Source organism: Cokeromyces recurvatus (genome assembly GCF_025118155.1).
Source record: "Cokeromyces recurvatus strain NRRL 2243 chromosome Unknown BX663scaffold_2, whole genome shotgun sequence".
In the NCBI taxonomy this organism is placed as follows: Eukaryota; Fungi; Mucoromycota; class Mucoromycetes; order Mucorales; family Mucoraceae; genus Cokeromyces; species Cokeromyces recurvatus.
Window position 1 is genome coordinate 809188 of NW_026251388.1, and position 27468 is coordinate 836655.

At 29.6% G+C, this 27468-nt stretch overlaps 12 protein-coding genes across 12 annotated transcripts; 8 read left to right on the forward strand and 4 right to left on the reverse strand.

The window, feature by feature from the left end:
* Positions 1-3749: 3749 nt before the first annotated feature.
* BX663DRAFT_426831 (uncharacterized protein) lies at positions 3750-4088 on the forward strand (the record flags this gene model as incomplete). Its single annotated transcript, XM_051522574.1, has 1 exon — positions 3750-4088. A coding segment is annotated over one exon (339 nt), but the record flags the coding sequence as incomplete, so codon positions are not given.
* A 958-nt stretch (positions 4089-5046) lies between these two features.
* On the forward strand, positions 5047-10031 carry BX663DRAFT_494960 (SNF2 family N-terminal domain-containing protein). Its single transcript, XM_051525568.1, has 12 exons — positions 5047-5468; positions 5523-5983; positions 6045-6563; positions 6635-6918; positions 7001-7307; positions 7382-7728; positions 7801-8232; positions 8347-8554; positions 8619-8960; positions 9021-9167; positions 9224-9574; positions 9633-10031. Exons 1-12 carry the CDS (start codon positions 5408-5410, stop codon positions 9777-9779), a joined length of 3606 nt encoding a protein of 1201 aa, XP_051387127.1. The 5' UTR covers positions 5047-5407; the 3' UTR covers positions 9780-10031.
* Positions 10032-12237: 2206 nt separating this feature from the next.
* Positions 12238-13714, forward strand: BX663DRAFT_494973 (uncharacterized protein). Its single transcript, XM_051525569.1, has 6 exons — positions 12238-12612; positions 12693-12694; positions 12805-12939; positions 12972-13071; positions 13098-13329; positions 13383-13714. The coding sequence occupies exons 1-6, from the start codon at positions 12346-12348 to the stop codon at positions 13682-13684; spliced, it is 1038 nt and encodes a 345-aa protein (XP_051387128.1). The 5' UTR covers positions 12238-12345; the 3' UTR covers positions 13685-13714.
* On the reverse strand, positions 13715-14907 carry BX663DRAFT_494976 (nucleophile aminohydrolase). The gene is made up of 5 exons (XM_051525570.1): positions 14854-14907; positions 14518-14702; positions 14315-14422; positions 13990-14259; positions 13715-13925 (listed from the first exon to the last, which is right to left on the reverse strand). Exons 1-5 carry the CDS (start codon positions 14854-14856, stop codon positions 13862-13864), a joined length of 630 nt encoding a protein of 209 aa, XP_051387129.1. The 5' UTR covers positions 14857-14907; the 3' UTR covers positions 13715-13861.
* A 184-nt stretch (positions 14908-15091) lies between these two features.
* On the forward strand, positions 15092-15564 carry BX663DRAFT_494979 (uncharacterized protein). The gene is made up of 2 exons (XM_051525571.1): positions 15092-15181; positions 15245-15564. The coding sequence occupies exons 1-2, from the start codon at positions 15161-15163 to the stop codon at positions 15383-15385; spliced, it is 162 nt and encodes a 53-aa protein (XP_051387130.1). The 5' UTR covers positions 15092-15160; the 3' UTR covers positions 15386-15564.
* Positions 15565-17001: 1437 nt separating this feature from the next.
* On the forward strand, positions 17002-17839 carry BX663DRAFT_494982 (thioredoxin-like protein). The gene is made up of 4 exons (XM_051525572.1): positions 17002-17113; positions 17169-17207; positions 17275-17453; positions 17509-17839. The coding sequence occupies exons 1-4, from the start codon at positions 17030-17032 to the stop codon at positions 17807-17809; spliced, it is 603 nt and encodes a 200-aa protein (XP_051387131.1). The 5' UTR covers positions 17002-17029; the 3' UTR covers positions 17810-17839.
* A 46-nt stretch (positions 17840-17885) lies between these two features.
* BX663DRAFT_557740 (peptidyl-prolyl cis-trans isomerase D) lies at positions 17886-19707 on the reverse strand. Its single transcript, XM_051531780.1, has 7 exons — positions 19631-19707; positions 19493-19547; positions 19373-19424; positions 19223-19293; positions 19076-19154; positions 18676-18978; positions 17886-18585 (listed from the first exon to the last, which is right to left on the reverse strand). The coding sequence occupies exons 1-7, from the start codon at positions 19645-19647 to the stop codon at positions 18068-18070; spliced, it is 1095 nt and encodes a 364-aa protein (XP_051387132.1). The 5' UTR covers positions 19648-19707; the 3' UTR covers positions 17886-18067.
* A 1170-nt stretch (positions 19708-20877) lies between these two features.
* Positions 20878-22774, reverse strand: BX663DRAFT_426137 (uncharacterized protein; the record flags this gene model as incomplete). The annotated part of the gene is made up of 6 exons (XM_051522524.1): positions 20878-21611; positions 21701-21968; positions 22029-22093; positions 22171-22300; positions 22427-22443; positions 22510-22774. The coding sequence occupies 6 exons, from the start codon at positions 22772-22774 to the stop codon at positions 20878-20880; spliced, it is 1479 nt and encodes a 492-aa protein (XP_051387133.1).
* Positions 22775-23412: 638 nt separating this feature from the next.
* Positions 23413-24417, forward strand: BX663DRAFT_548226 (uncharacterized protein; the record flags this gene model as incomplete). The annotated part of the gene is made up of 4 exons (XM_051531063.1): positions 23413-23545; positions 23633-24072; positions 24128-24184; positions 24247-24417. 4 exons carry the CDS (start codon positions 23413-23415, stop codon positions 24415-24417), a joined length of 801 nt encoding a protein of 266 aa, XP_051387134.1.
* A 429-nt stretch (positions 24418-24846) lies between these two features.
* Positions 24847-25315, reverse strand: BX663DRAFT_424352 (ankyrin repeat-containing domain protein; the record flags this gene model as incomplete). The annotated part of the gene is made up of 2 exons (XM_051522432.1): positions 24847-25085; positions 25135-25315. Coding segments are annotated over 2 exons (420 nt in total), but the record flags the coding sequence as incomplete, so codon positions are not given.
* A 586-nt stretch (positions 25316-25901) lies between these two features.
* Positions 25902-26751, forward strand: BX663DRAFT_129912 (uncharacterized protein). The gene is made up of 3 exons (XM_051521539.1): positions 25902-26209; positions 26330-26630; positions 26703-26751. Exons 1-2 carry the CDS (start codon positions 25961-25963, stop codon positions 26441-26443), a joined length of 363 nt encoding a protein of 120 aa, XP_051387136.1. The 5' UTR covers positions 25902-25960; the 3' UTR covers positions 26444-26630; positions 26703-26751.
* BX663DRAFT_426909 (uncharacterized protein) lies at positions 26448-27156 on the forward strand (the record flags this gene model as incomplete). Its single annotated transcript, XM_051522582.1, has 3 exons — positions 26448-26630; positions 26703-26975; positions 27040-27156. 3 exons carry the CDS (start codon positions 26448-26450, stop codon positions 27154-27156), a joined length of 573 nt encoding a protein of 190 aa, XP_051387137.1.
* Between the last annotated feature and the right edge of the window lie 312 nt (positions 27157-27468).

The window sequence follows — 27468 nt, forward strand, 5'->3', positions numbered from 1 at the left end:
ATTAAAGGATTATTATTATGTGAGGCGAGAAATGATTAGGTAGGAAATTTGCTAACTTCAAGCAAACTAGGACCTAAAAGAAATAGAACGTTTTTACGATTAAAGAAGAATTTTATTTAAAAGTTAGAAAATAACCAATGGGCACATAGCATTTATATATACTGTTTTGTCCTGGTTAGATCGCTATGGAAAAAAGGAAAGGAAAGAAAAACTCCTTTTGGGATATAAAAGGGAAAAAGTTGAAGTGTATGTATAAGTGATGATAATTAACTATCAGAAAATCGTTGTTGTATCGAAAAAAGATGATTGACAAACGGGTTCACCAAGATGGTCAGAGGGTTCAGGGATCTGGGAGTGAGTTAGATAGTCCATCCCCAAGCAGAATTGCACATATGGAAGGCCAGCGTATGAGCCAGGCATCAATTGATTTTCTCACTTTCTTAGTAGGTTCAAGAGATAAGAGGGTGGATCTTCAATAGATTTGGGGCATCTGAAGGCGGTTATGCGTATGCAAACAAGAAAAACTATATGAACGTGTGTGAGGAGTTCATTTGGATGGATATAGGAGCAAACTTGGGGCCTCGAGTTGTAGCTAGAGGATTTCTTTTGATGTTACAGTGCTCCCATCTCGAACTCTAATGAATTTTTTGAAAACACCCTCCACTTTTTCAAATGAAATTGTATAGAAAAAGGAGACTAGTTTGGTTAAATGTATGAAAGAAAAAAGAAATTGGCCACTGTTTTGACCAACTTTTGGCTAAAACGATTATAAAGGTAGATTCAATATGACTCTATATGTAAGCTTCAGATATAAATTTAAGCATATTGAAGAGTACATGATGCTATAAGCTTGCAAATTGTAAAATAAAGTGTATCACCTTCATAATATAAGTTCAAAGTTATTCCTATTAGGCATTTATTTGTATACGATTAAAATTTATAAAGCGACCTATGAGCACATAATATCTTTATTATATTGGATTGCCCAGGTCAGTTCAAATTATGTGAAAAAAAAAAGTATCTAAAAACCCTCTTACGGGACAAGAGGTAAGAAAGGTAAAGAAGAGAAGATAAGAAAGAAAGAGGAATATTGCTAACAAGTTTAAAGGGACAACCGGTTGAGTAATTTCTTGCCTGAGTCAAGAAGTGGAGGGGTTAGTTCGTCGTGTATTAAGTAATCCATTTCCTGTAGAATGATACACATAACTGGCCAGAGATAGAGCCAGACAGAGACATCCTGAGAATTTCGATACTTATGTTGATGGAGATGATTTAAAAGAAAGAAAAGGGGATCTGTGATTGATCATGGCAGGAATAAACGAGTGTGCATGTGCAAGCATTCAGTTTCATATGACCGACATTTATTTGTATACAAATATTTCGTTTCATTTGAAAAACCTTACTTGAATAATTTCGATAAATCACGTATCATAAAGAGCAATATAGGTTTTACATACATTCTTTTAATTTGTGTGATTTTGAAGAGAGAATAGGAGATCTAACCCTTTGGAGAATAAAACTCATTTTAAATCGTTTTAAACCATTTGATAATATGCTTACGTGCGCAAAGTTAACTAGTTTCTACGATTTATGGCTGACCACAGAGGGAATATCTAAATTTACTGTTCTTTGGACTGATTAAAAGCAATTATGTCTCTTTTCATGAATATCATAAAATCAAATATATTGTATCAGATTACATAAATTAAAGTTATCCATTTTATTACTCAAACTATAAGAAATAAAGAACTGTATATAGGCTAAATTATAATGGAAACAAGATCTATTCTATAGAGTAAATACAAGGAAAAGATTGGATATATGCATGGTAATTGTAAATGAGAATTATAAGAAGCACCAAATGTTATTTGGTTAACTTATTAAATAGTAATTATATTATCTAAATCCACAGCGTCATACAAACAAGATTTTATTATGAAGCTGTATTTTGAATAAACATTCAGATCTGTGGCTATTGTATGACTAATTTCAGATTGATTATATAATTGATGTATTGTTGTTATTAATAGTGGTTGTGTTGATCTGATGAATTTTCATGGTTGAATTTCTGATATAGTTTCTGGTTGATCAATGTTATTATGTATGAATTCGTATTATGTATGTGTTAGTTGGTATCTTTATATGACTGACCATAATATTGATTGATCACCATGTATACGAAAGTCTCAATTAGATGAAGGGAAGAAGGTTACGTGTCTTATCACAATATTATAATTTAAAACGATGTAAAATGAATATTTTAATGAAGAAATGAGTGTAAAAAAGGGGGTGGGTACTAGTTGTTTGAATTAAGTTTGCTCTTGATAATATTTTCATCAAACTTCTGGATCGAATACCTGCAGAACCCTTTCAAAACACTCTACAGTGCGCTGTTGCATGCATCCCTTATGCGACTGGTAAGGATTTCATTTTCCAAGAGCGGCTTGCTTTTACAGACGGACCAAAACTGTTCAATTGGGTTCAACTCAGGAGAGTATGGGGGGCAGATACAAACCAAAGTAATCGCGACTTTTGATATAATCCCTTATATATTGGTGCTTGTGGATTGAAACATTATCCATAACAAGATAATTCCCTTTAAATTCCTCGTACTGATCCAAGATATCAATAGTATTGGCGATAAAGTTGAAGTAATGGCCTATAACTGTGCAAACTGAACTTTTTTTTTCTTCTTTCTTCTTTCCAAGCTTTCTTTTTTTTTTTTTTTTTTTTTTTTTTTTTTTTTTTGGATGCTGTTACTTTTGGTATTTTAAACTTTACGTTTACAACTCCATAAGGAGAAATAGCGCCCAAAATAGTCGTCATTTTGGCCTTGGTTTTTGATGTCTTAACAATAGCACGATTGCCGACACGAGACCAAGAAAAAGAGCGTTTCATATTGATATGAATTCCTGCTTCGTCAATAAAAATACAGTTGAATTGATAATTAATATCAGTATTATCCAGCAGATTTTTAACCCACTTGTATATCTCCTCATTCTTTTCAGGGCTGTTTCTATCTTCAGGATAAAAACAAGATTTCTTACAGTTTATTCTGCACTTCTCCTTTACAAAAGTATGGAAAGCAGATTTTTTTTATCTCAAGCCCTTCAAAGTCCCTGGTTAATCTATCCATCATTTGATCCAGGATCATTCTCATCAACTAAATATATAAGATATTCGCGATTGGCATTGTTCAAGATAGGATGCCTTCCCACAGACCTTCCACTTTCAGGTTTTCTTTTGTAGACAAGTTCGTCTGGATCCTCAAGACTTTTTTTATACCATGAAGAAGCTGTACTAGCAGGAACATTTATTTATTTAGCCACAAAATAGGGCAAAATTTCCTCCGAAAACATATCGCCAAATTGGAATCCATGGTCACAGTCGATCAAAAGGAAGCATATGAAACCAATATCAGCACATTAAAACAATTTATACTTGTGGAACAACTGTTACAGCAAGCACTAAAGCAAGAAGTAGGCAATCTACCACCTTTTCTTTGGGGTAACAAAATTGTTGCTGACTCAGACAAACAAAAACTAATCAATGTCACAAAGTCTTTACTCGCTGCTTTTGCGGATACCTGTTCAAGAATAGCAATAAAGACAAGACCATATAAAGACTATGAGAGGATGTTCTGGATACAATACATTGTACCCATTTTTCGGATATTCGCAAATCAAACGGGTTTATTATCACTCAATCGGTGTGAAATTCCAACTATGCACCATTCCATTGAAGACTAAGATGCGACGCGATACGTAGATGGGATGGGATATGATGACAGAAGAAACGAACGGGTTGTCTTTGAAGCGTTTTCTGGTCAATGCAATGCCAGTATAGATAAGATAATTGACGATAGTACCAAGAAAATTAGTTCAACGATGTTAAAGCTGAAAGGCACTGCAAGTTTCCATCTGAATGCAAAATTTGACACCTTATTAAAGACAAAAGTTTTTGGCATCCAATCTATCAAAACAAATATCGTATTATCAGAAATGCTATTTCAAGAAGATGGAAGATATCACTACCGCAAAGTCCGCTCAACAGAAGTCCCTGCAGAATATGTCGAACGGAACAAGTAGATCAAAATTTTTGAGATCTTGTGTTACTTGTTTGTTGAGCTAAAAAAACCAAGAAGTATGTTATCAAGTCATAGAAGATGAAAAACATGGAGCTATATTGGTAATACCTGATTGCTTGGAACATAAACTGCTTTAAAAACTCAACACATTTCGTACATTTAGTACAATGAAAAATTGCACCAATAAAAAAAAACATTATGATGCCAATCTTCAGTGTTCTAGTGACTATTTCATTTTAACCAAAAGATTAGTATGCAAACTGTTTTTTTTTTTTTTTTGTTAAATTTTTCAAGTTCTTTAGTAAGAACAATATACTCATTAAAATTCCTTTATTTATATCAATATAACGTTTGTTATAAAGTTACTTTCTTGAATATCTTATATTGTGCACACACTAGCAAAGTGCTTCTTAAGGGGGGGGTAATACTGAAAAAAAACTAAAATTTATATGTATGTGTGTGTGTATAAAGAGTAATATATTAAAACCATTTTGATTTCAATAATGTTTGCTTAATTAAAATATATATCTTTTCGTGTTATAACCTAATGATTTTGACAATTATATATAACATATCAGTTCAAATTAAACCCAATAAAAAGAGAAGAATAAAAGATACATTACCTTCATAAAGAAGGAAAGATAAGAAATAGTTTGCTTTATATGATATGATTTCATTTTTCTAAAGTAATAAAGCGTGATAGTTTTTTACTGGTTAAAATGGCCTTTAAATAGTTTATTTCCATTCAATTTTTCAGTTAGGACAACCTCTACCATATAAGCTTTACTATGTTCAATTACTTATCCAGGGTCTGCCTTTCATGTATTTTATATTAAATTTAAATAACAGATTAGGAATCTTATTTTCTCTCCCCCCCTTTTTTTTTTTTTTTGTCAGAATACAATTAAACTTCCGTTATTATATTAATGATGATTTTCACTCTATTTCAAAACCTTTAACTCTCCCCCCCCTCTTTTTATAATAACAAAAACAACACAAATTATAATCCAGTCAGGATAATAATAATAATAATAATAAAAAGGCTGAAGTTTCAGAAATGAGTTCCTTGACACAATTTAACTTGGACCATTTTACTTTTTCTGTACCTGGAATTAATTCAGATTTCAGAATAACTCAATTATTACAAGTAATCAGCAAGGCTTCAATTGACTTGATCTTAATTTGTTAATTTGTTAATTAGTTTTGTTTTTTTATTTTTTTTATTTTGTTTTATTTTAGAGAGCAAGTTTCTTACAATCACTTGGTGCTACTGAAGAGAACAATTATGAATTAGCTCAAATTAGACAACATTTAAAACTCATGCAAAATGTTTCACATGGAGCAATGAATTACAAAGAACAAGAAATACAAAATGAACAAGGTAATAAAAGAAAAGGAAAAAAAAAGTAAATAAAATTGTGATTCCTGTATTTAGGCGTATCTATTGATATAATTCAAAAAGAAAAACAGCATTATAATAGTAGTAGTATATTTACACCTGATCGATTATCTGCTTTAAAACACCAAATTATGGCTTTTAAATTGTTGTCTAAAAATACACCTTTACCGCCAAATCTACAACAAGCTGTTTTAACTCCTTTGAACAATAACTCTATAACAAAGCATATTAATAATCCTAGCTCATCTGCTTCTAAAGATGCATATGTATCACCTTTAAGTTTGCTTGTTAAGCCTATATCATGCTATGCTCATTCTTCTCGACATCATAAAATACTTGTACCAAGTATTTTACCTATTGGCGTTGATCCAAAGGAACTTATTTCACAAAGAGAGCAAAGATTATTAGTACGTTTACAAGGATATCAAAAGAGAGGAAATACGATTAAAGATACCATTCAATTCAAATCAATCAAATTGCATGGTGTTCAAAAAAGGGTATTAAAAAATAAAGCATCTATGTATAAATTGAAGACTTATATATTGTTATATTGAAAAGCTACGAAATGAACTCGTTTCTGGTGTTATAAAATCTACAGTTTTAGCATTGTCCATGGATAGAGTCTCTTATAGACGTATGAAAAAAGTTTCTTTAAGAGATGCACGTCAAGTTGAATACATAGATAGACAACAATATCAGTCAAGACACCAGATGTTACAAGAGATGAAACAGAATCGTCTTTATGCTATCTGTGAGCATGGTTCTCAATTGATTACTCATGGTAAACTTAAAGAAAGTAAAGCCATCAAGTTAGGTCGTGCTGTTCTCCAATATCATCAACATATTGAAAAGGAAGAACAGAGACAGATAGAGAGGGTCTCAAAGGAGCGTATCTTAGCTCTCAAAAATGATGATGAAGAAGCTTATATGAAATTAATTGACAAAGCTAAAGATACTCGTTTAACTCAACTTTTGAAACAAACAGGACAATTCTTGGAATCTCTTACAAAGTCAGTAATTGATCAACAAAATGAGAATAAGAGGATGATTGCATATAAAGCCAGAAATGATATTGAAGTAGAGTTGTCTTATAATAATCTATTAGATGCCTGTATAAATATTTACTCTTTTTCTTTTTTTTTTAATAGTATGATATTGATACAGAAGATAATGCATCTACAGAAGATTATTTTCAAATATCCCATAAAGTGTATGAAGAAGTATATCAACCAAGTACTTTGGTGGGCGGTAGACTAAATGACTATCAAATAAAAGGCTTACAATGGATGGTTTCTCTTTTTAATAACAATTTAAATGGCATATTAGCTGATGAAATGGGCTTAGGAAAGACAATTCAAACAATAGGCCTTATTACTTATTTGGTTGAAGTAAAGAAACAAACAGGCCATTTTCTTATCATCGTTCCTTTATCGTAAGTATCGAACCAAAGAAAAAATAAATAAGTAAATAAATAAAAATAATATAAAATGACATTGAATAACTTGTGTATGTAGGACATTAACAAATTGGACATTGGAATTTGAAAAATGGGCCCCTTCTATAGAAAAGATCGTTTATAAAGGAACTCCTCCAGTTCGACGTGAATTAGCTAATTGTATTAAAGCAGGAAAATTTCAAGTCTTGCTAACAACATTTGAATATATTATTCGAGATAGATACATACTTAGTAAAGTGAAGTGGCTATATTTAATTATAGATGAAGGTCATCGTATGAAGAATTCTAATTCAAAACTTACGGTATGTCTTAGACAACATTATCGTACTCAATATCGTCTCATCTTAACTGGCACACCACTTCAGGTAAAAATATCTATCATCGTCGTCTTTTTTGTTTGTTTGTTTGTTTGTTTATTTATACTTTCACTTCTATATAGAATAACTTACCTGAGTTATGGGCTTTACTTAATTTTATTCTTCCAAAAATATTTAAAAGTGTAAAAACGTTTGAAGAATGGTTTAATACCCCTTTTTCACATCAGGGTGTACAAGATAAAGTACACTTAAATGAAGAAGAGCAACTACTCATTATTAAGCGACTTCATAAAGTACTCCGTCCTTTCTTATTAAGGCGTCTTAAATCAGATGTAGAAGCAGAATTACCTGATAAAATTGAGCATATTATCAAGTGCAAAATGTCTGTCCTACAGGCAAAATTATATCAACAAATTAAAAAACATAATGCTCTCTTCTTTAGCAATAATTACACAGATAATACAAAAGGGTACTTTTACGCGTATATATAGATGTACATATATGAAGGAAATAGAGATCTAATTTATCTCTTTCTAACTAGGTCTATACAAGTGAAGGGTTTAAATAATACAGTTATGCAACTTCGGAAAGTATGTAATCATCCATTTGTATTTGAAGAGGTAGAGAATGCTTTAAATCCTAGTGGAAAATCGAACGAATTACTCTACCGAACCTGTGGCAAATTTGAATTATTAGATCGAATGCTGCCCAAGTTAAAGAAGACAGGTCATCGTGTTTTAATGTTTTTCCAAATGACCTTTATCATGAGTATTATGGAAGATTATTTGAATTGGAGAAATTATAGTTACTTGCGTTTAGATGGTTCAACTAAAGCAGAAGACCGCTCAACTCTTTTACATGATTTTAATGAACCCAATTCCCCTTACTTTATCTTTCTATTAAGTACACGAGCTGGTGGTTTAGGTTTAAACTTACAAACTGCAGACACAGTCATCCTATTTGATTCAGATTGGTAACCATACATAATTTTTAACTATATACATACATACATATATATATATAAGGAGAGAGAGAGAGAGAGAAAGAGAGAAAAAGAGAGATTATATAATTAATGTTAATATGATAGGAATCCTCATCAAGACTTACAGGCTCAGGATCGAGCACATCGAATTGGTCAAACAAAAGAAGTTCGTATTTATCGATTAGTTACATCTAATTCAATTGAAGAACTTATTTTAGCAAGAGCTCAATATAAATTGGACATTGATGGTAAAGTTATCCAAGCAGGTAAATTTGATAATAGAAGTACAGAAGAAGATCGTGAAGCATTCTTGGTAGGTAGCAAAAAGAACAATAATAATAAAAAGAAAAGCCTTTGTTCACACACATACAATACAGAGAAGTTTATTAGAAGATAAAATGGATGAAAGTGAGGATAAGATAAATGAAGAAATAGATGATGAGGAATTGAACGAAATATTAAAGCGCTCAGATAAAGAACTTGCGATATTTAAGAAAATTGACAAGGAAAGAGTAAAAACAGAAGCACAGATGTATAAACGAAGAGGAATTTCTAAACCACTTGATCGATTAATACAAGAGAATGAGTTACCTGAAGAATTTTTACAAGAGAATAATGTATTAATTGAGCGAGAGACTTTAGTTGGTTTTGGACGAGGTCATAGGGCAAGAGATGATGTTCTTTATGACGATGGCTTATCAGATGAAGAATGGTTAAATGTAAGTTCTTTTTTTTTATGCATATAAATACATATTTATTTTTTTTTGACTTTGGTATAGGCCATTGAAAATGGAAAAAACTCATTACAAGAACTGCAATCTAATAGAGCTAAAAAACGAGGTCGTACAACTGATATTAATGATGAGCAAGATATAAATGTTTATAGCAGTAATAAAAAGAGCGGATTCAATAAAAAGATGCATGAGGTAAAAGATAATAGATTTCTATATATGCTTTTTTTTTAAATATTTATGATTATTAGATTGATCGAAAACGTGGAAAAAGCAAACAAATATCACCCTTGATACGACAGCAATTAACTCAAATTTTTCAAACATGCTATCAAGCAATAGAAAATGCTGTTGAAGAAGATAAAACAACATACAGACAACGATGTGAATTATTTATGGATCTTGTTAGTAAAAAAGAATACCCTTATTATTATACTCTGATAAAAAATCCAATTTCTATGAACATGATAAAAGAACGTATTCATACAGACTATTATAGTAACATACTAGAGTTTGAAAATGATTTTCATCTCATGTTTGAGAATGCACGTATATTTAACGAAGAAGGCTCAACAGTCTATAAGGATGCAGATGAAATGCAGGTACGTATCTTATTGTCTATTTTTAAGTGATCTATAATAAAAATAATTGGTTTAATAGAAAATCTTTGATAAAGAACTCGAAAAGCATTGTCCTAATGGAGTTTTACCAAATGTATACCAACAACAAAATTTATCATCCATCTATTTATCAAATACAACAACAAGATCCAAAATATCGAGAGCAAAAATGAATAAAATACAATAAAGTCGAAAAATGAAATAGTATGGCAATAAGTATGGATTTATCTTTATTAAGTATCTATTTTATATGCAATATCGGGTATAACAGGGCCTAAATTAGTCAATATAAAAATAAATTACAAGGATTATATTATGTAGTTATATATACATATACATATACGAATAAATATATAACATAAATCATAAGCTATTTTTTTTTTCTTTAAATAAACTATTTATTTCACCATACACTACTAATTTTTTTTTCGCTTTACAGCAATATATATTTATATTTATATATGTATATAATATGTGTCTATATGTGTGTATACATAGATAATGCCTCAATGTATAGTTGGCTCTATTTCATATTTATATAAAAATACGAAACTGAAACTAAACGAAAAAAAAAAAACTTTTCCTTTCCCTTGTTGTGCATTATGATACAGTTATCTTATTTTTTTTTCCTTTAAAAAAATAAATAAATAATATATTACTTTTATTTAATAATTCTTCTACATGTCAGAACATCCATATAACATAATAGATGCAAAAAATGGGCAAACAAGAATACAACAAAGTGCATTTCCAGCTTGGCATAACCGTAGATATTCATCTACAATTGATACTATTTTAGGTGGTGAAAGAAAATACGGAGGATTTGAAGCTTTACAAAATTTAGTTAAAAGACAAGAAGAAGACGAAATGAATCGAATTAATAATAGCAACGCTAATACAAACTTTGAAGAAAATGAAAAAGATTTAGTCAATAAAACGATTTCCATTCAGCAGAAGAACCCAGACAAGACTTATGATAATTCAGCTTTTAATAAAATGTATCAACGACAAAGAAAAGATAACAGTGTTAGTGTTATAACTAAGAAACGTCGTACTGTCAAATTCATAAACGAATAAATATGAGAATTATTATACAACTTGATAATAAAATGTAGTTGTAAACTTATTGTTCAAAACTACATGATGAATGTTCATATTTATTGATTTTTCTCTTTTTATTTTATGGGATTATAATTAGGAGGATTAAGAATAGTAGAATAACTTGCTCATACTGTTGAGTATTTTTAAATTATTCAGTTTATTTTCGAATATTTGTTCAAGTAGGACTAATGTATAAACTTTCTTCCAAACCAAAATAAATATACATGTATATTTTCTTCATCCCTTGATAAGCTTTATCTTTTTCTTTTCAGTTGTACTATAAGCAATAATCATACTTATCGACTCCATTTTATTATATTAATATATCCTATTTATTCCTACAATCCTTTACTAGTAGTTTACAACATGATTTAATCCTGTTAAATTATCTTAAGAAAATTTAAAAAATAATTATATGCCTCTCTCTCTCTCTCTCTCTCTCTCTCTTTTTTTTTTTTTTTTTTTTTTTTTTTTTTTTTTTTTTTTTACAGTAGAAATCTATTATAATGTATTTACTGATTTTGTATAACTAAATGACTTCCTCAATATGTAAGCATATGATCTAATGTATTATATAAGTAGCACTAATTATAGAAATTTTAGACTTGTTTATCAATGGTTTTTAGGAATTTCTATGGATATAACTAGTTTATACATAAAATAATCTTTCTCTCTCTTTAAATATACTAAAACTTGTGTCTTACAGATATATTTCATCCATAGTATTTGTCACTTAAAGAAGTAAAAGTAAATTGGCGGTCTGCTGTAGTATCATCGTTAACAGATATTTGTTAATTCCCGTCTTTACATTGTAGCGAAAATTTAATCGTGACTTTGAAATCTTCATACTCAATGCGCTATTTACTATACGAAAGCATAAAAGGTGAATTTTATTTTATTTTATTTATTATTTTTTTTAATACAAATATTTTTTTTTCTAAAAAAAAAAAAAAAAAAAAAAAAATGAATAAGCCTCACGAAGAAAGCAAATCGCCGCCTTCTTCACTTGAAACTCCTTCTATAGTCAAAGCACAAACTACACCTACAACAGTAAGTACAGAGACCAAATCAACCGATACGAACACAGCAACTATAAAGGGAAAGAAGGATAAACATAAGAAAAGCTTAAAGACTCAAAATGAAATGGAAGAATATTATGAACACTTGGACAAACATGTAACAGAAGTACGTCGACGTAGTAAAGTAAATAATCTTATTGCACCTAAATTATCTGATTTTCAAAATAAAGAATGTGATATTATGTCGACTCAATGGATAGACTTTATTGAAGCTGTAAGTAAGTGTAACTTATTTTGAAGGACATGATTTTAGTAACGACTCTCTCTCTCTCTATTTATATATATATATATATAAGTGGATTAAATATATCATTGATTCTGCTACTTATGATGATATTGATAGACCACTTGAACCATTATCTTTAAGCACTATGAAACATAATATGGATAGACTTTATCCCATGTTAGTTCCTTTAATCCAGATTGCTAAAAGAATCAGTTATGTCTATCGATGGGAGAATAAAGTTTTGACAGGTGGGATTGCCAGTGTAAGTTTTATATATATATTTATATATATATGATAAATAGATTAAAGTAGTATAAAAGCTGTACTTGTTGTTATGGTATTATGATATGATTTTGGCAGCTCTATGTATTTGGATAGCTTTAGGTATCATCTGGATTCGAATTGATATGTTTGCTCAATATGGCGTTGATGTCTTAGAAGAGCAGCCAGGAAATGATACCATGATGAAGTCTTTAAACCAACACTTTTGGAGAAAAATGAAAAGTACAATGTTAGCTCAATCTTATTATGGATCCACAGTCTTTGATGATGCTCTACTTGCTGAATGGCGTAATGATATTTACACTAAATATGGGCCAATGTTGCAACTAATTGTAAGGCAAAAAAAAAAAAAAAAAAAAAAAAAAAAACTTGTGTTTATTAATAATATATGCATGTGTATTTATATTATTAGCTGTCTGACACTATTGATTATCTTGAACGTATAAAAAAGTAGGTTATAAAGTAAAGTTATATGTTACAAGTAATAATCATGTTCTCTCCTCCCTTCCCTTTTTTCCTTTTAGCTTATTTACATGGAAAAGGCCTGCAAAAACTCGCATACTTCTTATCATCATCGCAAGTTCATCTTTTTGTTTATCATTCATTCCTCTTCGATTCATCGCTAAAATCATGTTTTTCTATATTGGATTTGAATTTTTGTATTACAAGCACTCCGTTCATATTATCCTAGACATCGTCGTTTATTTAATATATTGAATTTGTTATTATGGGATATTCCTAATGATGCTGAATATGCTATAGAAGTCATACATTTATCTCGTAAGAATGAAGTAGAAGGAAATACTAAAAAAATGAGAGTCGTGGTAATGATGATAGTAGTCAAACAGCAAAATCCCGTAACAAGTCATTATCTGCCTCTATGTCCGATCTGTCAGCAGTGAATGAATCAGCTACATCCACTACAACTACATTCGCCATGTTGGCAGCAGCTGCGGCTGTTAATAAAATTAAAAAGACAGTTGATAATCATGCAACTAAGAAAAAGAAGGAGATAGAAGAACTTATTCCTCCTGATAATCGTCCTGACTGTAAATTATTGTATTTATAGTTATAAGACTAGTTTACTCATGTTTGTATATAGGCTTTGGATGTATGTATAAAGGTAGTATTCCTGGACGTATTTATCTTAAAAGAAATGCATTTATATTTCAAACATCAAGAATGACGGGCAGTAAAGTTTTAGTTGAATGTGCATTTCGTGATGTTATAGGTGTCAAGAAAACAAAGCAGTATGATATGTTTGTATTACGTTCACATGGTATTGATATTAGTACAACTGATGGTATGATTCTTAAGTTTGAAAATGTACTTCATAGAGATGAATGTTTCAATCGCTTGGTATCTGCTTCTAGTAAAGATGGTGGTGAATGGAAGAAAATGTAATAAACTATTTTTTTACTCCATTTTGATTATTGTTGTGTTTATCGTTTTCTTTTTTTTTATACATTTTTATTAATATTATACCAGCATGTAAAAAAAAAAATGAAGAGGTTTTAAATTAATCCTAAAAGTAAAAAAGAAAGAATTACAAACATGTCAGTAAGAGGATATATTTAAATTTCACTTTTTCTGCTCTTTTACCTGGCGTGATTTGAGTGTACGAGTTATGATTTCAGTTGGGGTTCTAAATAAAATACAATAAAAAACATGTTAATTAAAATGACTTGTTCACATTATTTCTAACTTACATGACATGAACAACCGCACCCCAACCTGATAAAGCATCTCTGTCTTGTGCATTCAATAAAGCTTGAGAAATAGTTTCAAAAAGATCCTCAGGTTCAAGATCAGGCTCCCAAAGAGATTCACACATGCCGTATAAATTAGTTGATGCAGTACCACTAACAACAAAATCTTTTGCAAAATTAATGCATCCAATTAAATCCATAGCACAAATAAAAGGCTTATTGTCTTTTCCTAAGCCAGCAATAACGGGTTCAACAAAATATGGGCCGAATCTAATAAGCAAACAATAAGAATACATGTATATTATACTAAGATAATAATATTAACCTTCTTTCATATAAAGTAGAAGACACCATATGAGCAAGAGTTTTTGGTTCCATTTCTCTTTCTTCACGCATCTTGTACATGTTTGTCTTGAAGCGAAAACGATCCGCTCTAATATTAATATTGAAAAAAATAAAATAAACATCAGTTGATATTTGTTGATTCTAATTTTAATTAAATATTCAGGTCCTTATTGATTTGCTTACAATGTTAACACATCAGTAGCTAAACCGGGTAAGCCAATGAAAGTCTTTTCAGATGCTCTAAAGATTTTTTGAAATTCAGTTGACACTGTCATGAACTGGGCACCTAAACGTTTATCTGCTGCAATTGCAACACAATCCTTTCCAACCATGGCTACAACAGAGCCACCATTATATTGCATAATTGACTTTTTTGTTTTAAATTCATCAAGAAAAATTTATAGATTTTGATTAGAATAAATATAAAAAGTAAGTCTCTTTCTTTTTTTTTCTTTCTTTTTTTTTTTTTTTTGTTTATCTTTTTCCAAAACTATTACAAAATTAAACTTAGCATCTTACCATGATGAATTATATATTTTATATGTTAAAATAAGAAAAAAGTATAAAACGAAATAAAAATAATATACGAACTCGAAGTTTCGCCTATTTTTCTTCCTGAATATCTTTTTGACGCGTAACTGCTATAGACTGTTACTTTAAAACTATATTCAGATGACGTGGTGATTCAAATTATACTCCGCTATTCCTCTTTATTTTATTTATTTTATTTTATTTTTTAACACTGTTTCCAAAATAAATTAGACAGAATCATGCTTTACTTTTAGAAATTACCAACTTTTATTTGGAATTGCTTAATAGACACTGGATGAATAAGTCCAGTTTAAGAGTAAAATTATTATACAATATATTAGAAATGGTCTACAATAACTAAAGATCTGCCATTTATTAGGCATATTGGACGTTTTTATATAAATTTAACTTTCACTTACATAAGCTCAATCACATTAAAGATTTTAACAGCTATTATTTGGCTGAGAGAAGTAAAAGAAATACAAAAATACAAAAAAAAAGGACTCTGAAGAGTATGTAGTATAAAATATTCTTGTTATTAGTCTGTTAGTAGTTTCTTTGAGATTATGTGGCAATCCTCTTTAAAATTTTTCTCTTATAAACGCCTTTCTTTGTGAGCAAGATTTTCCTACTGATACTAATAAATAGATTCTATTATCATACATAAGTATAATTATTCGTCAAGAGCCTAAAATATTTCTTTACTTTTTTTTTTTTTATAAAATTAATGACTCAGTATTGGATTTCCATTAGATTGAGAAAAAAAAAGCTTTCAATATAGCAATATTCTGATTACACCTATGGAAGCCTTTAGAATCACTTTTATAAAAGAAAATATGACACAAAGATAAAACTGGAATTCCTTACATCATGAACTGTTTTTAAAAACGATCTTTTTACTCATATCAATTACATCTTGAACAGCCTAGAAGCATTATTAGTTTAAGGATAAAGCTTTTCTACAAAAATAGTTGCTTTTAAGTAATGAAATATATTAAGCAAAGTCGAAAATCTATCTAATAAAAAACTTAACATAAAATATTAGAATATGTATTTTTTTAAAGGTGCAAATAGTAGTCACTCGTGTAACATTTCATTATAAAACGATATAAAAGGCACGAATGTTTAATTTCCTTCTTTTTTTTCTTTTTTTTTCCCTTTTTTTTTTTTTTTCAGAAATGTGGGGAGCCTGTTTTATGCCGGGCTATGAATAGCACTGAAAATCGCCCCGTCTGTATAGTGCCTCCCATGGCTGATGGAAGGTAACACAGACCCATAGAATGTTTATTGATAATAAGAGTAGTAGATAACTACAAACAATATTAGTTCGTCATATACAAAAGTGTTAGGCTTCTAAAGATTGTTTCGTAAAATAGCCCTTCTTGTTATACAATAGAACATTCAAGAGGTTAAAACAATATATGCTTTCATTTATAATAAAAGACATTTAGTGTCTGCTTATCGTCATTGTAATTAAAACCAGCGAATATGCTTAAAGTTGATAGCTTATATATAAACAATATCCATGTGCCATATCATTAGAAGAAGATCTTTTGGGATGATTTATAATGATATGTTTCTTGGTTAAATAAGTGGATCATAAAGGTTTGTTTTTTTTTTTTTTTTTTTTTTTTTTTTTTTTTTTACAATCTTATTATAAAATCAGCTTCTTCAGAAAGAGATGTTTTGTGTTTATTTCTTTTCTATTTCATTATTGTATTGAACATAAGAAGGAAAGAGAAGATGGCAATTAAGAAAATGTCTAGCTTCTAACTAAAAAAAATATATATATATACATTTATAATACTTATACAATCAAGACGAGGACTCCTCTTCTTTCTCTACCTATTAATTGTGTCTATATGCTAAGCTGTTAATAAAGAGAAACCATATTTTTAACGCAATTACTAATAAAGTAAATACACACATTGATACATTATATGTGATTTAACTTTTGAATGAATGTATCAGTATGATTATATTGATTTCACCTCTGTTTTATCTGGATCTTTTAAATTTTTATAGCTCTAAAGCAACATAGGTGTGATTTTTTCAAACATGCCTGTATCATTGTGTCGGAGATTAAAGATATAAACTAACATTTCATTGCTGTAAAATTCATTTACTTTACTACATTATCTTCTTTCTCAAATATTTAAATACGATGGCCTTAGCTCCTCAATTTTCTGGACACCGTTTAGGTTCTGCTCTTGCACCTAATACTCTTGAAATTTACTTGGACTATGTTGTATGTTAATACTTTATGCGTATTTATCCTTTTTTTTTTTACTAACTTAGTTTAGTGTCCTTTTTCCGCAAAAATCTATAAAAAAATTCGCGAAGTATGTTGTTTTGTATATAGAAATGAACATAAAATGGTTAATTCACTATTTCTTCTTTTATGAATAGGATGTTTGGCCTTATATTGAACAAATCTATCCCAATAAGGTTCAACTCATCTTTCGTCAACAAGTTCAACCTTGGCATGCATCTTCAACTATTGTTCATGAGGCTGCTCTTGCTGTTGAAAAAATTGACAGTAAAAAATTTTTTGAGTTTTCTGATATTTTATTTGCCAACCAAAAAGAGTAAGTCTTTTGTTTATAAATATATAAAACATATTATACTAATCTCTTTTGTCAGTTATTTTGATGAATCTTTAGAAAACAAAACTCGTAGAGAGACTGCTAATAGTTTAGCTAAATTAGCTGAAAAAGTAGGTGTATCTGCAGATAAGGTCCTTGAGCTCTTAGTCAATGGTACAAACGAGCCAAAGAATGCAGGAAATAAAGTCACCAATGACTTGAAATTATGTATTCGTATTGGTCGTCAAAATGGTATTCATGTCAGTCCTACTCTTTTAGTTAATGGTATTCGTGATGATAGTGTTTCATCTAGTTGGGACCTTGATCAATGGAAGGATTATTTGAAAAACAAACTTTAAAGCAATAAATGCGTGTTTTTTTATTTTTTATTTTTTATTTTTATTTTTATTATTATCATTATCATTATTTATTTATTTATATTTTTTTTTTTTTTTTGAGGCTTCATATTTCAAATTTTGACTGATTGTGTACTTTTTTTATAAAAAGAAAGATTTTAGGATTACTTGAAAAAAAAAGTGTTTATTTCATGCATATTAGTATGTGTATAAAATGTTTATGAATGTGTAATAATTTAAAAAATATGAATGAAAAACTTTTTAAGCAAACATTTTAGCATAAGCATTCTTCTCCTTTTGTCTCTTGGCGGACAACTTGGATTTAGCATTAGCAAGCTCTTTCTTAATACCGGCATCATTAGGATCTAATTCTTGAGCTTTTGTAAAGTCCTCAACAGCACCTTCTAAATCTTTGCTGTTCAACTTGGCCATACCACGTCGGAAATAGGCCTTGGTGAAATCTGTATTCTTCAAATATTTTCTATCGTATTCTAATACCATTGTGGTCACCTTCAAACAGTCTGAATGATCACCCAACTTGAGATCGCACATAGCTCTATTAAGGAAACAAGGAATTTTAATAGAAGCGTATTTAACGCGAAGCTCTTCAGGATCCTCTTCATCAAAGGCAGGCTTAAAATTCAAATAACGAATAGCCTTAAGGTATTTTTTAGATGCCTTTTCAAAATCGCCCTTCTTAAAGTAGCTATTACCGATGTCCTTAAGTTTACTAGCGATTTCAATGATATCTCCGAGTTCCTTAGGTCCCTCATGATCATCTAAAAGAAAGAAAGAAAAAAAAGAAAAAAAGGGTTAAAATAGGAGAAACTAATAAAAACCTTTCTCTATTATCGCTTATATATCTTTACCAGGGAATTCTTCATAATTGTCACCATCTTCACTAACAGGAATACCATCGTCTTCACCTTCAGCCAACTCACCACAATTGGTAATGACGGCATCCTTCAAGGGTCTATCGTTACTAGTCTCTAAAAATTCAAGAGTGCGAACAATACCTTTACCCTTTAAAACTTTACCAAATACAACATGTTTACCATCTAAATGAGGAGTTGGAACAGTGGTAATAAAGAACTGAGAGCCATTTGTGCCTGGACCAGCATTGGCCATAGACAATAAGAAAGGTTTATCGTGCTTCAACTCGAAGTTTTCATCTGTTTAACATATGTATATGTATACGTGTGTGTGTGTGTGTGTTTGTAAATATATGAAATTAGCTCCCTTTTTTTTTTATTTTTTTTTTTGGCTTACCTTCAAACTTTTCGCCATAAATAGATTCACCACCAGTGCCATTACCAGCAGTGAAATCACCACCTTGACACATGAAATTCTATTAATGAAAATATGTTTAGTCATATACATCTATAGCATCAAGTATACACAGAAATCAGAACTCACTTTGATAATACGATGAAAAATGCTTCCTTTATAGCACAAAGGCTTACCACTTTTTCCAACACCCTTTTCACCTATGGTTAGCAAGAATCAAATAAATAAATATCTTAACTCTCTTCTATATTATGTACGCATGCATATATAACTACTTACCGGTACAGAGGGCGCGGAAGTTTTCTGCTGTCTTGGGTACAATATCCTTAAACTAATAAAATAAAATAAACAAGTTAATATACATGATTATCATTTAACATAATTAGATATTATTTTTACCAACTCAAAGACAATACGTCCTTCTGGCTTGCCACCAATAGAAATATCAAAGAAACTATATCAAATAATTCGTCATTAATTAGTTTCAGCAATTCAATTGAAAGAAGAAAGAAAAAAAAAAGCACATGAACACTATACACTCGAGGGTTAGACATGTTTACTAAAGTTATCTCTATGTGATAAAATTTGTTTAGAAAGTTTTAGAAAAAAAAAAATGAATAAATAAATAAATTTGGTGAATTTAAATCATACAAGTATACAAGTCACAACGACTTGCAGTGACAAAAAAGGTGCTTGTTTTTTCTCGAAAAATCCACAATAAAAGGTATATTGCTTGCATAAATTTTATTCTGAGATCTTTAATATTTTGTTTATTTATGGATACTTGAAAAAAAAAAAAGATAAGATTTTCGTTGATTAAACGGTTTAACATTCTAGTTAAAAACATGAAGATGCTTCGACAAAACTGTATTCAGTTGATGAAAGATATTATTTGGCCTCATATATATCAACTCTATATAAATGAGAGTCTATATACAAATATAATATTCAAGGAAAAAATATGATTAACAAAAACCAAGAGTCTAAATAATATAACACATACATATAAATAGATAGGATATGCATACAACAGAAAAATACGCTTATATTTCAAACTGTCATGAACTGGCTTATCATGTCATTCTTTATTTAATTAAAATAAACGGATCATAGATTCTTCTGTAATCCTCATGGTCTACTTGACGAATAATAACAAGATATTCAATGCTTCATTATCTATAACATATATCATTCTGTCGTAACTAATAATTCTCTGATTTATACTTTCTCTTTTAACCATTTTGTACTTTATATCTTATTAATTAGATATATTACTCAAATAGATACACTAACATATTATACATCCACGTCATAGTATATATATACACAGTTTATGGTGATCAAGATTCTTTACTGATATACTTATAACTTATGCTTGTGGCAAATCATACTATAGGATAGTAGTTTTTGTATTATTATTTTGAAGAATGATCTATTGAATTATCAATGAATAGTGTTATATTAGTTAGTTGATGAATAGTTATCTATGCTATTGAACAAGCACTGGATAATATAAGCATAAGTAAAATAATGTTATACATGAATTACATAATAAGCCTGAATATAAAGTAGATGCAAAAAGAATATTGAGTCTTTCTTTATATTCTCTTTTGCCTTCTTTTTCTTTTTCTTCTTTTATTGGTTATTCTTCTTAAATAAATAATATTGCTTTTACAAACAAAAAAAAAAAAAAATGGGAAAGGAATATAATAGAGTATTCAAAATGGTATATATGTATACAAATATGAATGTATAACTTCTTTTTTTTTTTTTTCTGGTTTCATTCACCAAATGTAAAAGTCACTATTTTCTGTAAGAGATAGAACTTTAATAGGTTCTCCTAATTGTGTTTCCATTCCAGCTTTAATTAAACGACTTGTGAAACGTGTCCTTTCTTTACGTTCTTTCTGGATAAACTGAGAAGGTACGATACCTGTTGTTAAAGAAAAATAATTAGGAGGTGATGGAGTAGTGGGAGAGATAGAGAAAGAGTTTGATAAGTCTAGATCATCATTATCATTATCATCATCATGACTCATTCTTCTTGGAGGCTCATCTAAGGAAGGATCAAAAAAGACAGGAGATTCTTTTGAATCAAGATAGGATTCAATTGATGTTAAATGAGGTATGTTTAATAAATGACTGTAAGGTAGATTGGTGATACCTATTGGAATAGACCATTTTTCACTATTGACATCATGCGTCGTTAATGCCTTTGTCTTTTTAAAATAAATACGAAGGACGATTGCATAATGAATACAGAGATAGCGAGATTGAAATGAAGGTGATACGAGTTTCGTGGGCAAAAGAAACTGAACAGGAATCTTGACTGATCCTGCGTTTCCTGTCACAGATGAGATAGTGTGACCTGTGATCTTTCTTGCTTTATATTTACGTGCAAGTCCATGTTGAAGTTGAAGCTGTCCAATATATCGTTTCTCAAGTAGGATATCGACACTTGCAACAACCAAATTAGGTTGAATACAATCCACTTGAAGGTCAAAATTGATTAGTTCGTCTATTATAATAATAGAATAGATGATATATATATATATTTATGTAAGGTTAAATGTATTCGTGGGTTATTATCAGCAGAGAATATATTACCTGGACAAAATGATTGTTGTGGGAAAGTGGCTGTGGCATGGGCAAGAGATAAGGTTGGTTGCCTTTTTTTATAGGATTGAAAAATGATTTGTTTAAATATCCATTGCTTTGAAGGAGAAGCGCAGATGATGGGTCTGTAAGGTACAATATAGTCCCTTGAACATAAGCCAGGATTATAAACAGGTCCATCCAGATGAGCTGACCAAATATAACGAATTGAGAATCCTACAAGATCATCTGTTGATGGAGGGAAATTCACATTTGGAAACTAAATAATCTATTTTAGTATTCATCAGAATAGGTCACGTTGCCCTTTCCTTTCCATTACCTTTAACGCAAAAGGATATTCATACTCGCCTATTTCAATTGTTTCCCAAAAGCTAGATAAATATGCTTTGTAATTATAAAAGAAAATGAACATTAATAATAATAATAAAAAAAAAGGACATTATACTGTCATCTTCTCTTACGTCTTGGTTCTATTCCCCAGATTTTAGTTACAATATCAAAATAACTTGTAATCACCTGATCTATTCGTTCAATTTTATTTTCTAATCCACCTTCTTTTACTTTGACTGTAGCGACTTCTTCTGCTCGAAACTGAAACAAAAATAAAATAATAGTAATAGTAATATGAGTATTGTTATCATTGTCAAGTTATATAAATGTATATCTATATGCACATACTCTAATTTTAATTTGACTGGCATGAATTGGTTTCACAACCTTCAAATGTACGGTTCCTATTATATATAAATATGTATATAAAGATAAGCATAATATACTCAAATAAGACAATGAATTTATACCTCGAATAATTCGATTAGGCCTTAGTATCATCTGTGCTTCATTTTCAAATTCAATAGAAAGCTTATTATTCAAAGAAACAGAAGAATCGACTTGATCTTGTTGAGTCAATATTAAATTATCTGTTGGAAGAAAAGAATGACTATTTGATGATTGACAATTGCTTCCAGTAGAAGAACTTGAAGAGCCTGAAACAATATCAGAAATAGCTTGTGATAATCTTCTTACTGCTATGGGCGAAGAGGAAGATAGCCAACTATGATTCATAACTTTTAATGTTGATATATTATGCATCCTATTTATTTTATTTTTTTTTGTTTACTGGAGAGAAAGAGTAAGAAAGTACGAAGTTATTTTATTTATTTATGTACTCTCTCTCTCTCTCTTTTTTTTTTTTTTTTTTTTTTTCTGGAAAAATAAGAAGAGCATACAAGTATATTAAATCTCACGACTTGCCTTTTTTTTTTTTCTTTTTTCTGTGTTTTGCTAATGCATGACGAAACATCTGGTACTACAGAAAGCTTATTGTAAAAAAGAAAGAAAGAAAGGTGCAGCATGTTTAAAATGACATGCACTTTTATTCAGGAACACAATGACAAATAAAAATCAAAGTTCCCCTTTTTGTTGTTATGCCATCATGTAAACGCTGTATAAAAGACGTCTCTTACTCATTTGATACATGACCTTTTCTTCTTTTTTTTTTTTTTTTTTTTTTTTTTTTTTTTTTTTTTTTTTAATTTAAGCATAGTAAAGTACAAATTATTTGTAAAAACAAAAGGGAATAGAAAATGCTTCGGTATCTGAATTTGAAAAATTCCCCCCATCATCATCATCCCAAGTGGATATATTTTATCAATTCTTTTTTTTTTTTTTTTTTTTCCTAAATGAAATGAATCATTAATAAGATGGCCTTATCTGATAAAGAAGGAGAAACACTCCCTTTGATTGTATTCATACCTATTATCATTTGTGTTGTCGCTATTTTTATTTTACTCGACATTCGACAAAGACAGAATAATTCTCAAACACACATCAATCGTACTTAACACATGTCCAATTTATTTTTTTTTTCTTTTTCTCCCCCACTCTCCTTTAAAATTAATTATTATTTATATTTCTGATTAGATATCGTTCTTAATCAACAAGCTGACATTTCAAATCAAGACGATGAAGAAGAAGAACAACAACAAGAAGAAGAAATAGAGGATGATAATCATGGAGAAGGTTCTTCAACTTCAGTTGCTCGCGTTAAGAAAGTAGGCAAGAAGAGAGGTGAAAGATTAAAGAGAAAGGAAGCGATGAGGCAATACAGAGAATATATGGATCAACAAAGAGAACTGAGGAGAGCCCAAGAAGAAGTGTATGAAGAAGAATTTAGACGTAGAAAAGTGGAAGAGTCCATAAAAAGAGCGGATGAATTGGAAAAACGTCGAAAAGAAAAAGAAAGAAAGGCTAGAGCTGATAAAAAGGAAGAAGAGAAGAGACAAAAGCAAGCAGAAAAGGAAAAGAAGAAGAGCCAGTCAAGATTTGATAAATATAGTGGAAAACTAAAAAAGATAGTCAAGGTTTAGAATCCATTCTTTCATTCATTCTTTTTATATTTATACATTTTATATTTAGGAAAAAAAATTATGTAATACAGATGAAATAGCTAAAACACTAGGCTTATCTAAAGAGGTATATACATGTATAATATAGGTTTTCATGACAATGCTTACTGTATTTATATATATATATAGGATACTGTATCTATTTTAAAGCAATTGTGTAAAGAAGATGTTGAATTTGAATTATGTTTATGGTCTGGAACCGACACATTTTTATTTATTACAGAGGAAGATTATGTACAATTTAATCAAACGATTAAACAAAAAGGAATCATGTCCATTCATGAAGGCATCATCTTTTAAAAAGTAATCTTTGATATAACATCCTTTAAACTTTTCATAACGAATATATCTTCTTTTTGTTGTTCCTGTTGCTGCTGCTGCTGCTCATCTCCAAGCTGTATAGTTGATATTTTGTTTGTTAATTCATTTATTTCATCCATCTCACTAGGCGGTAAAAAGTGCTTTAATAATTTAATGATCTATCATATACATATAAATTAGTCCATTTACAATAATAGTAATTCATAATGATTAACCTACCTGCATTACTTGTTGAATCGTCTCTGATTTTATTTTATAATCATTTTCAGATTGTTTGATAAGTAAGTCTAATCGTGATTGAGCAAGATCTAAAGGAGTTCTTCTTGCTGCTCTTAATCTTACTTGTAAAGGTAAACCATCGTCTGGACGAAGAGAAGTATTACTGTTTTCATAGGGTGTTATTTTAGCTCCTGCTTCTAACAATACCAACACAGTATCTACATCATTTGAAATAACAGCTAAATCTAACGGTTTATTTCCAACAATGTCGCCCATTGCGTTATTTACATCAGAACCCCATTTAATCAACTCTTTGACGATGGCTGCTTGACCTGCAGCGCAAGCTACTAATAAAGGGGTTCGTAATTTACTATCACGAATCATGTCAGGATTTAGTCCAGATTTTTTTTGTTCCAATAATTCAATAACTATAGTATAATTTAGTCTTATACATGTATATATTCATAGCCACATTACCCTTTTGTAAATTTCCTTTTGAGCAAGCTGTCATGAGCTCTTCATGTTGTTGACTATATAAAAAAACATCCTTCAAACGTGTAGATATCTTATTATTATGTGTTGAGTCAAAGTTCTTATTGATTCTATTACTATCTGTTCTTTTACGAAGTAAAACGTCATTAGGTGTTTTACTAGACATTTTGTTTATTCAACAACAGTAAAAAAAAAAAAAAAAAAAAAAATAAATAAATAAATAAAAAAGTTCACATACATTTCAACAGTTTATTATTTTTTTTCATGCCGTATTTTGCTTCCCGAAAAAAAAAAAAAAGAACAAGTCTTATTTATGACAGTACTGTACCTTAGCGTTTTAAACATGGATAACTCATAAAGAAAAAGAAAAAAAAAAGTGGATCAAGTACAAATGAATAAAGGCGCTGCATTCACTCTTATATTCATATATATATATATTTATTTAAAGAGGCTATTTATGTTAGTTGTATTGGTTTAAGAGACGTCATCTTCTTTAATAGTAACAACAACAATGAATAGAATAAAATAACTACATCTCTCTACTTTGTTAGAATTATAACGTAAATGCATTAAAAATGAATTATGTATAAATATCTCTCAAAATGATATACCATTCCAGTAAATAATAATAATAAAAAGTGGGTGTAAAACAGTCCTGTGAAAATATTTATGCATACTTTGTAAGTGATATATCATATATAAACGTGACATGTTCCTTTTTTATTAAAGTTTATTTGGTTCAATAAAGTTCCTCAATTGACCACATTCACATTTCTATTTTTTTTTTCTTCTTCTTCTTTGTCTTTTAAACATGTTTGTATTAATTTTGATTTATTTTCTAATTCCTGTCATTGCTGGTCAACAACAAATAGTATTACAGTCCTTACATAGACCTTTTACAATGGAATGGATACAATTGTTAGAATACTTGCATAATACTTTTGGTAACCATTCTAAAGATGACTCGATATGTTTATTTCCTATACCAGCATTTGAGTGTAAACCCTTTATTTGGAATGACGGCATTATTAAAAGGGATGCATACCATTTAAGACCTAATGTAAGTGCTTAAAAAAGATACATACACATATACACACACACACACACATATATATATATATATATATATTTGTATACACTGTACAATGAGCTTTCTAACGATAATCATGTCATAATCCAGGACATAAAATCAGTTGTAGCTATTGGAGATAGTATAAGTGCGGGATTTGGAATGATATCAGGTTACATATATGAAGAGTGTCTGATTATTATTATTCTACTACAGCTTACATGATTATATGATAGGAAGACCCCCATTTTCATCAACTATATTAGAATATCGGGGAAAAGTATTTTCAATTGGTGGAGATAGTGAAGAATATACTATACCTAATTTTTTGTCCAAATATAACCAAGAAATTAAAGGGTCGCCTATAGGATATACAATACCTCTTTCAAGAGGAAAAAAGTTAAATAATGCGGTAACATGATATTTGATATAAATGTATGTATGCATGCATGTACTCAGACTATTTATTATTTATCTTTATCAGATTAGTGGTGCTAAAAGTCAAGAAATAAATCAACAAGTAACTCGTTTGGTTAGATTATTAAATACAGCAGAATACAAGCCAATAAAAGATGAATGGAAGTTGATTACAATCTTTATTGGAGCAAATAATGTATGTGTATTATGTGAGCCACCTATAACAAAATTACCAAGTTTAGCAAATGCAGATATATTTGAAGCAAACCTTAGACATGTATTGGAAAGAATAAGAAATGAAGTTAAGAAATCATTTGTAAACCTTGTAGGACTATTTAATGTATGTAAATCAAAAAAAAAAAAAACTAGTATAATGACAAAAATACTCATGCTATTCTGGTCAGGTTTCTAGTGTATATGAAGCATCAAGAGGTGATCCTTATTGTGAATTTGTCTTGGATCCATCACATATGGTCATATGTTCGTGTATACAAGGCAATGAGAAGCAACGTAGAGGTTAGTCTAATAATGATTATAAAAAAATAGTGTAACTTGATTTATGGTGATTGTTTTTAGCTGCAGATCAGATAGTAAACGAATACAATGCAAGACTAGAAAAATTAGAAAAAGAATTTAAAGAGAAAGATAGAATGAATTTTGGTGTTAGTTATCAACCAGGATTCAAAGAATTTCCAGTAGGAAAATATAAGCAATCTTATTTTAGTGGTATTGATTGGTAAAAAAAAAAAAAAAAAAAAAAAAAAAATACACAGAGTTAGTTTATATTGAACACTTTTTTTTTTTTTTTTTTTTTTTTTTTTTTTTTTTTTTTT

Coding starts and splice junctions, on each gene's coding strand:
- BX663DRAFT_494979 (XM_051525571.1), top strand. CDS start 15,161: ATGAATAAGTCCAGTTTAAGA. Junction 15,182..15,244: donor TGAATAAGTCCAGTTTAAGA/GTAAAATTATTA, acceptor GCCATTTATTAG/GCATATTGGACGTTTTTATA.
- BX663DRAFT_494976 (XM_051525570.1), bottom strand. Junction 14,423..14,517: donor GCTACTGATGTGTTAACATT/GTAAGCAAATCA, acceptor TATTAATATTAG/AGCGGATCGTTTTCGCTTCA. Junction 14,260..14,314: donor TCTACTTTATATGAAAGAAG/GTTAATATTATT, acceptor TTTGCTTATTAG/ATTCGGCCCATATTTTGTTG.
- BX663DRAFT_129912 (XM_051521539.1), top strand. CDS start 25,961: ATGTTTGTATTAATTTTGATTTATTTTCTAATTCCTGTCATTGCTGGT. Junction 26,210..26,329: donor CATACCATTTAAGACCTAAT/GTAAGTGCTTAA, acceptor GTCATAATCCAG/GACATAAAATCAGTTGTAGC.
- BX663DRAFT_494982 (XM_051525572.1), top strand. CDS start 17,030: ATGGCCTTAGCTCCTCAATTTTCTGGACACCGTTTAGGTTCTGCTCTT. Junction 17,208..17,274: donor TCTATAAAAAAATTCGCGAA/GTATGTTGTTTT, acceptor TTTTATGAATAG/GATGTTTGGCCTTATATTGA. Junction 17,454..17,508: donor TTATTTGCCAACCAAAAAGA/GTAAGTCTTTTG, acceptor CTCTTTTGTCAG/TTATTTTGATGAATCTTTAG.
- BX663DRAFT_494973 (XM_051525569.1), top strand. CDS start 12,346: ATGATTTTGGCAGCTCTATGTATTTGGATAGCTTTAGGTATCATCTGG. Junction 12,940..12,971: donor TATATTGGATTTGAATTTTT/GTATTACAAGCA, acceptor ATATTATCCTAG/ACATCGTCGTTTATTTAATA. Junction 13,072..13,097: donor ATTTATCTCGTAAGAATGAA/GTAGAAGGAAAT, acceptor TAAAAAAATGAG/AGTCGTGGTAATGATGATAG.
- BX663DRAFT_557740 (XM_051531780.1), bottom strand. Junction 19,294..19,372: donor CTTCCGCGCCCTCTGTACCG/GTAAGTAGTTAT, acceptor TGCTAACCATAG/GTGAAAAGGGTGTTGGAAAA. Junction 19,155..19,222: donor TTTTTCATCGTATTATCAAA/GTGAGTTCTGAT, acceptor TTTCATTAATAG/AATTTCATGTGTCAAGGTGG.
- BX663DRAFT_494960 (XM_051525568.1), top strand. CDS start 5,408: ATGCAAAATGTTTCACATGGAGCAATGAATTACAAAGAACAAGAAATA. Junction 7,308..7,381: donor TAACTGGCACACCACTTCAG/GTAAAAATATCT, acceptor ACTTCTATATAG/AATAACTTACCTGAGTTATG. Junction 8,961..9,020: donor CAGATGAAGAATGGTTAAAT/GTAAGTTCTTTT, acceptor ACTTTGGTATAG/GCCATTGAAAATGGAAAAAA.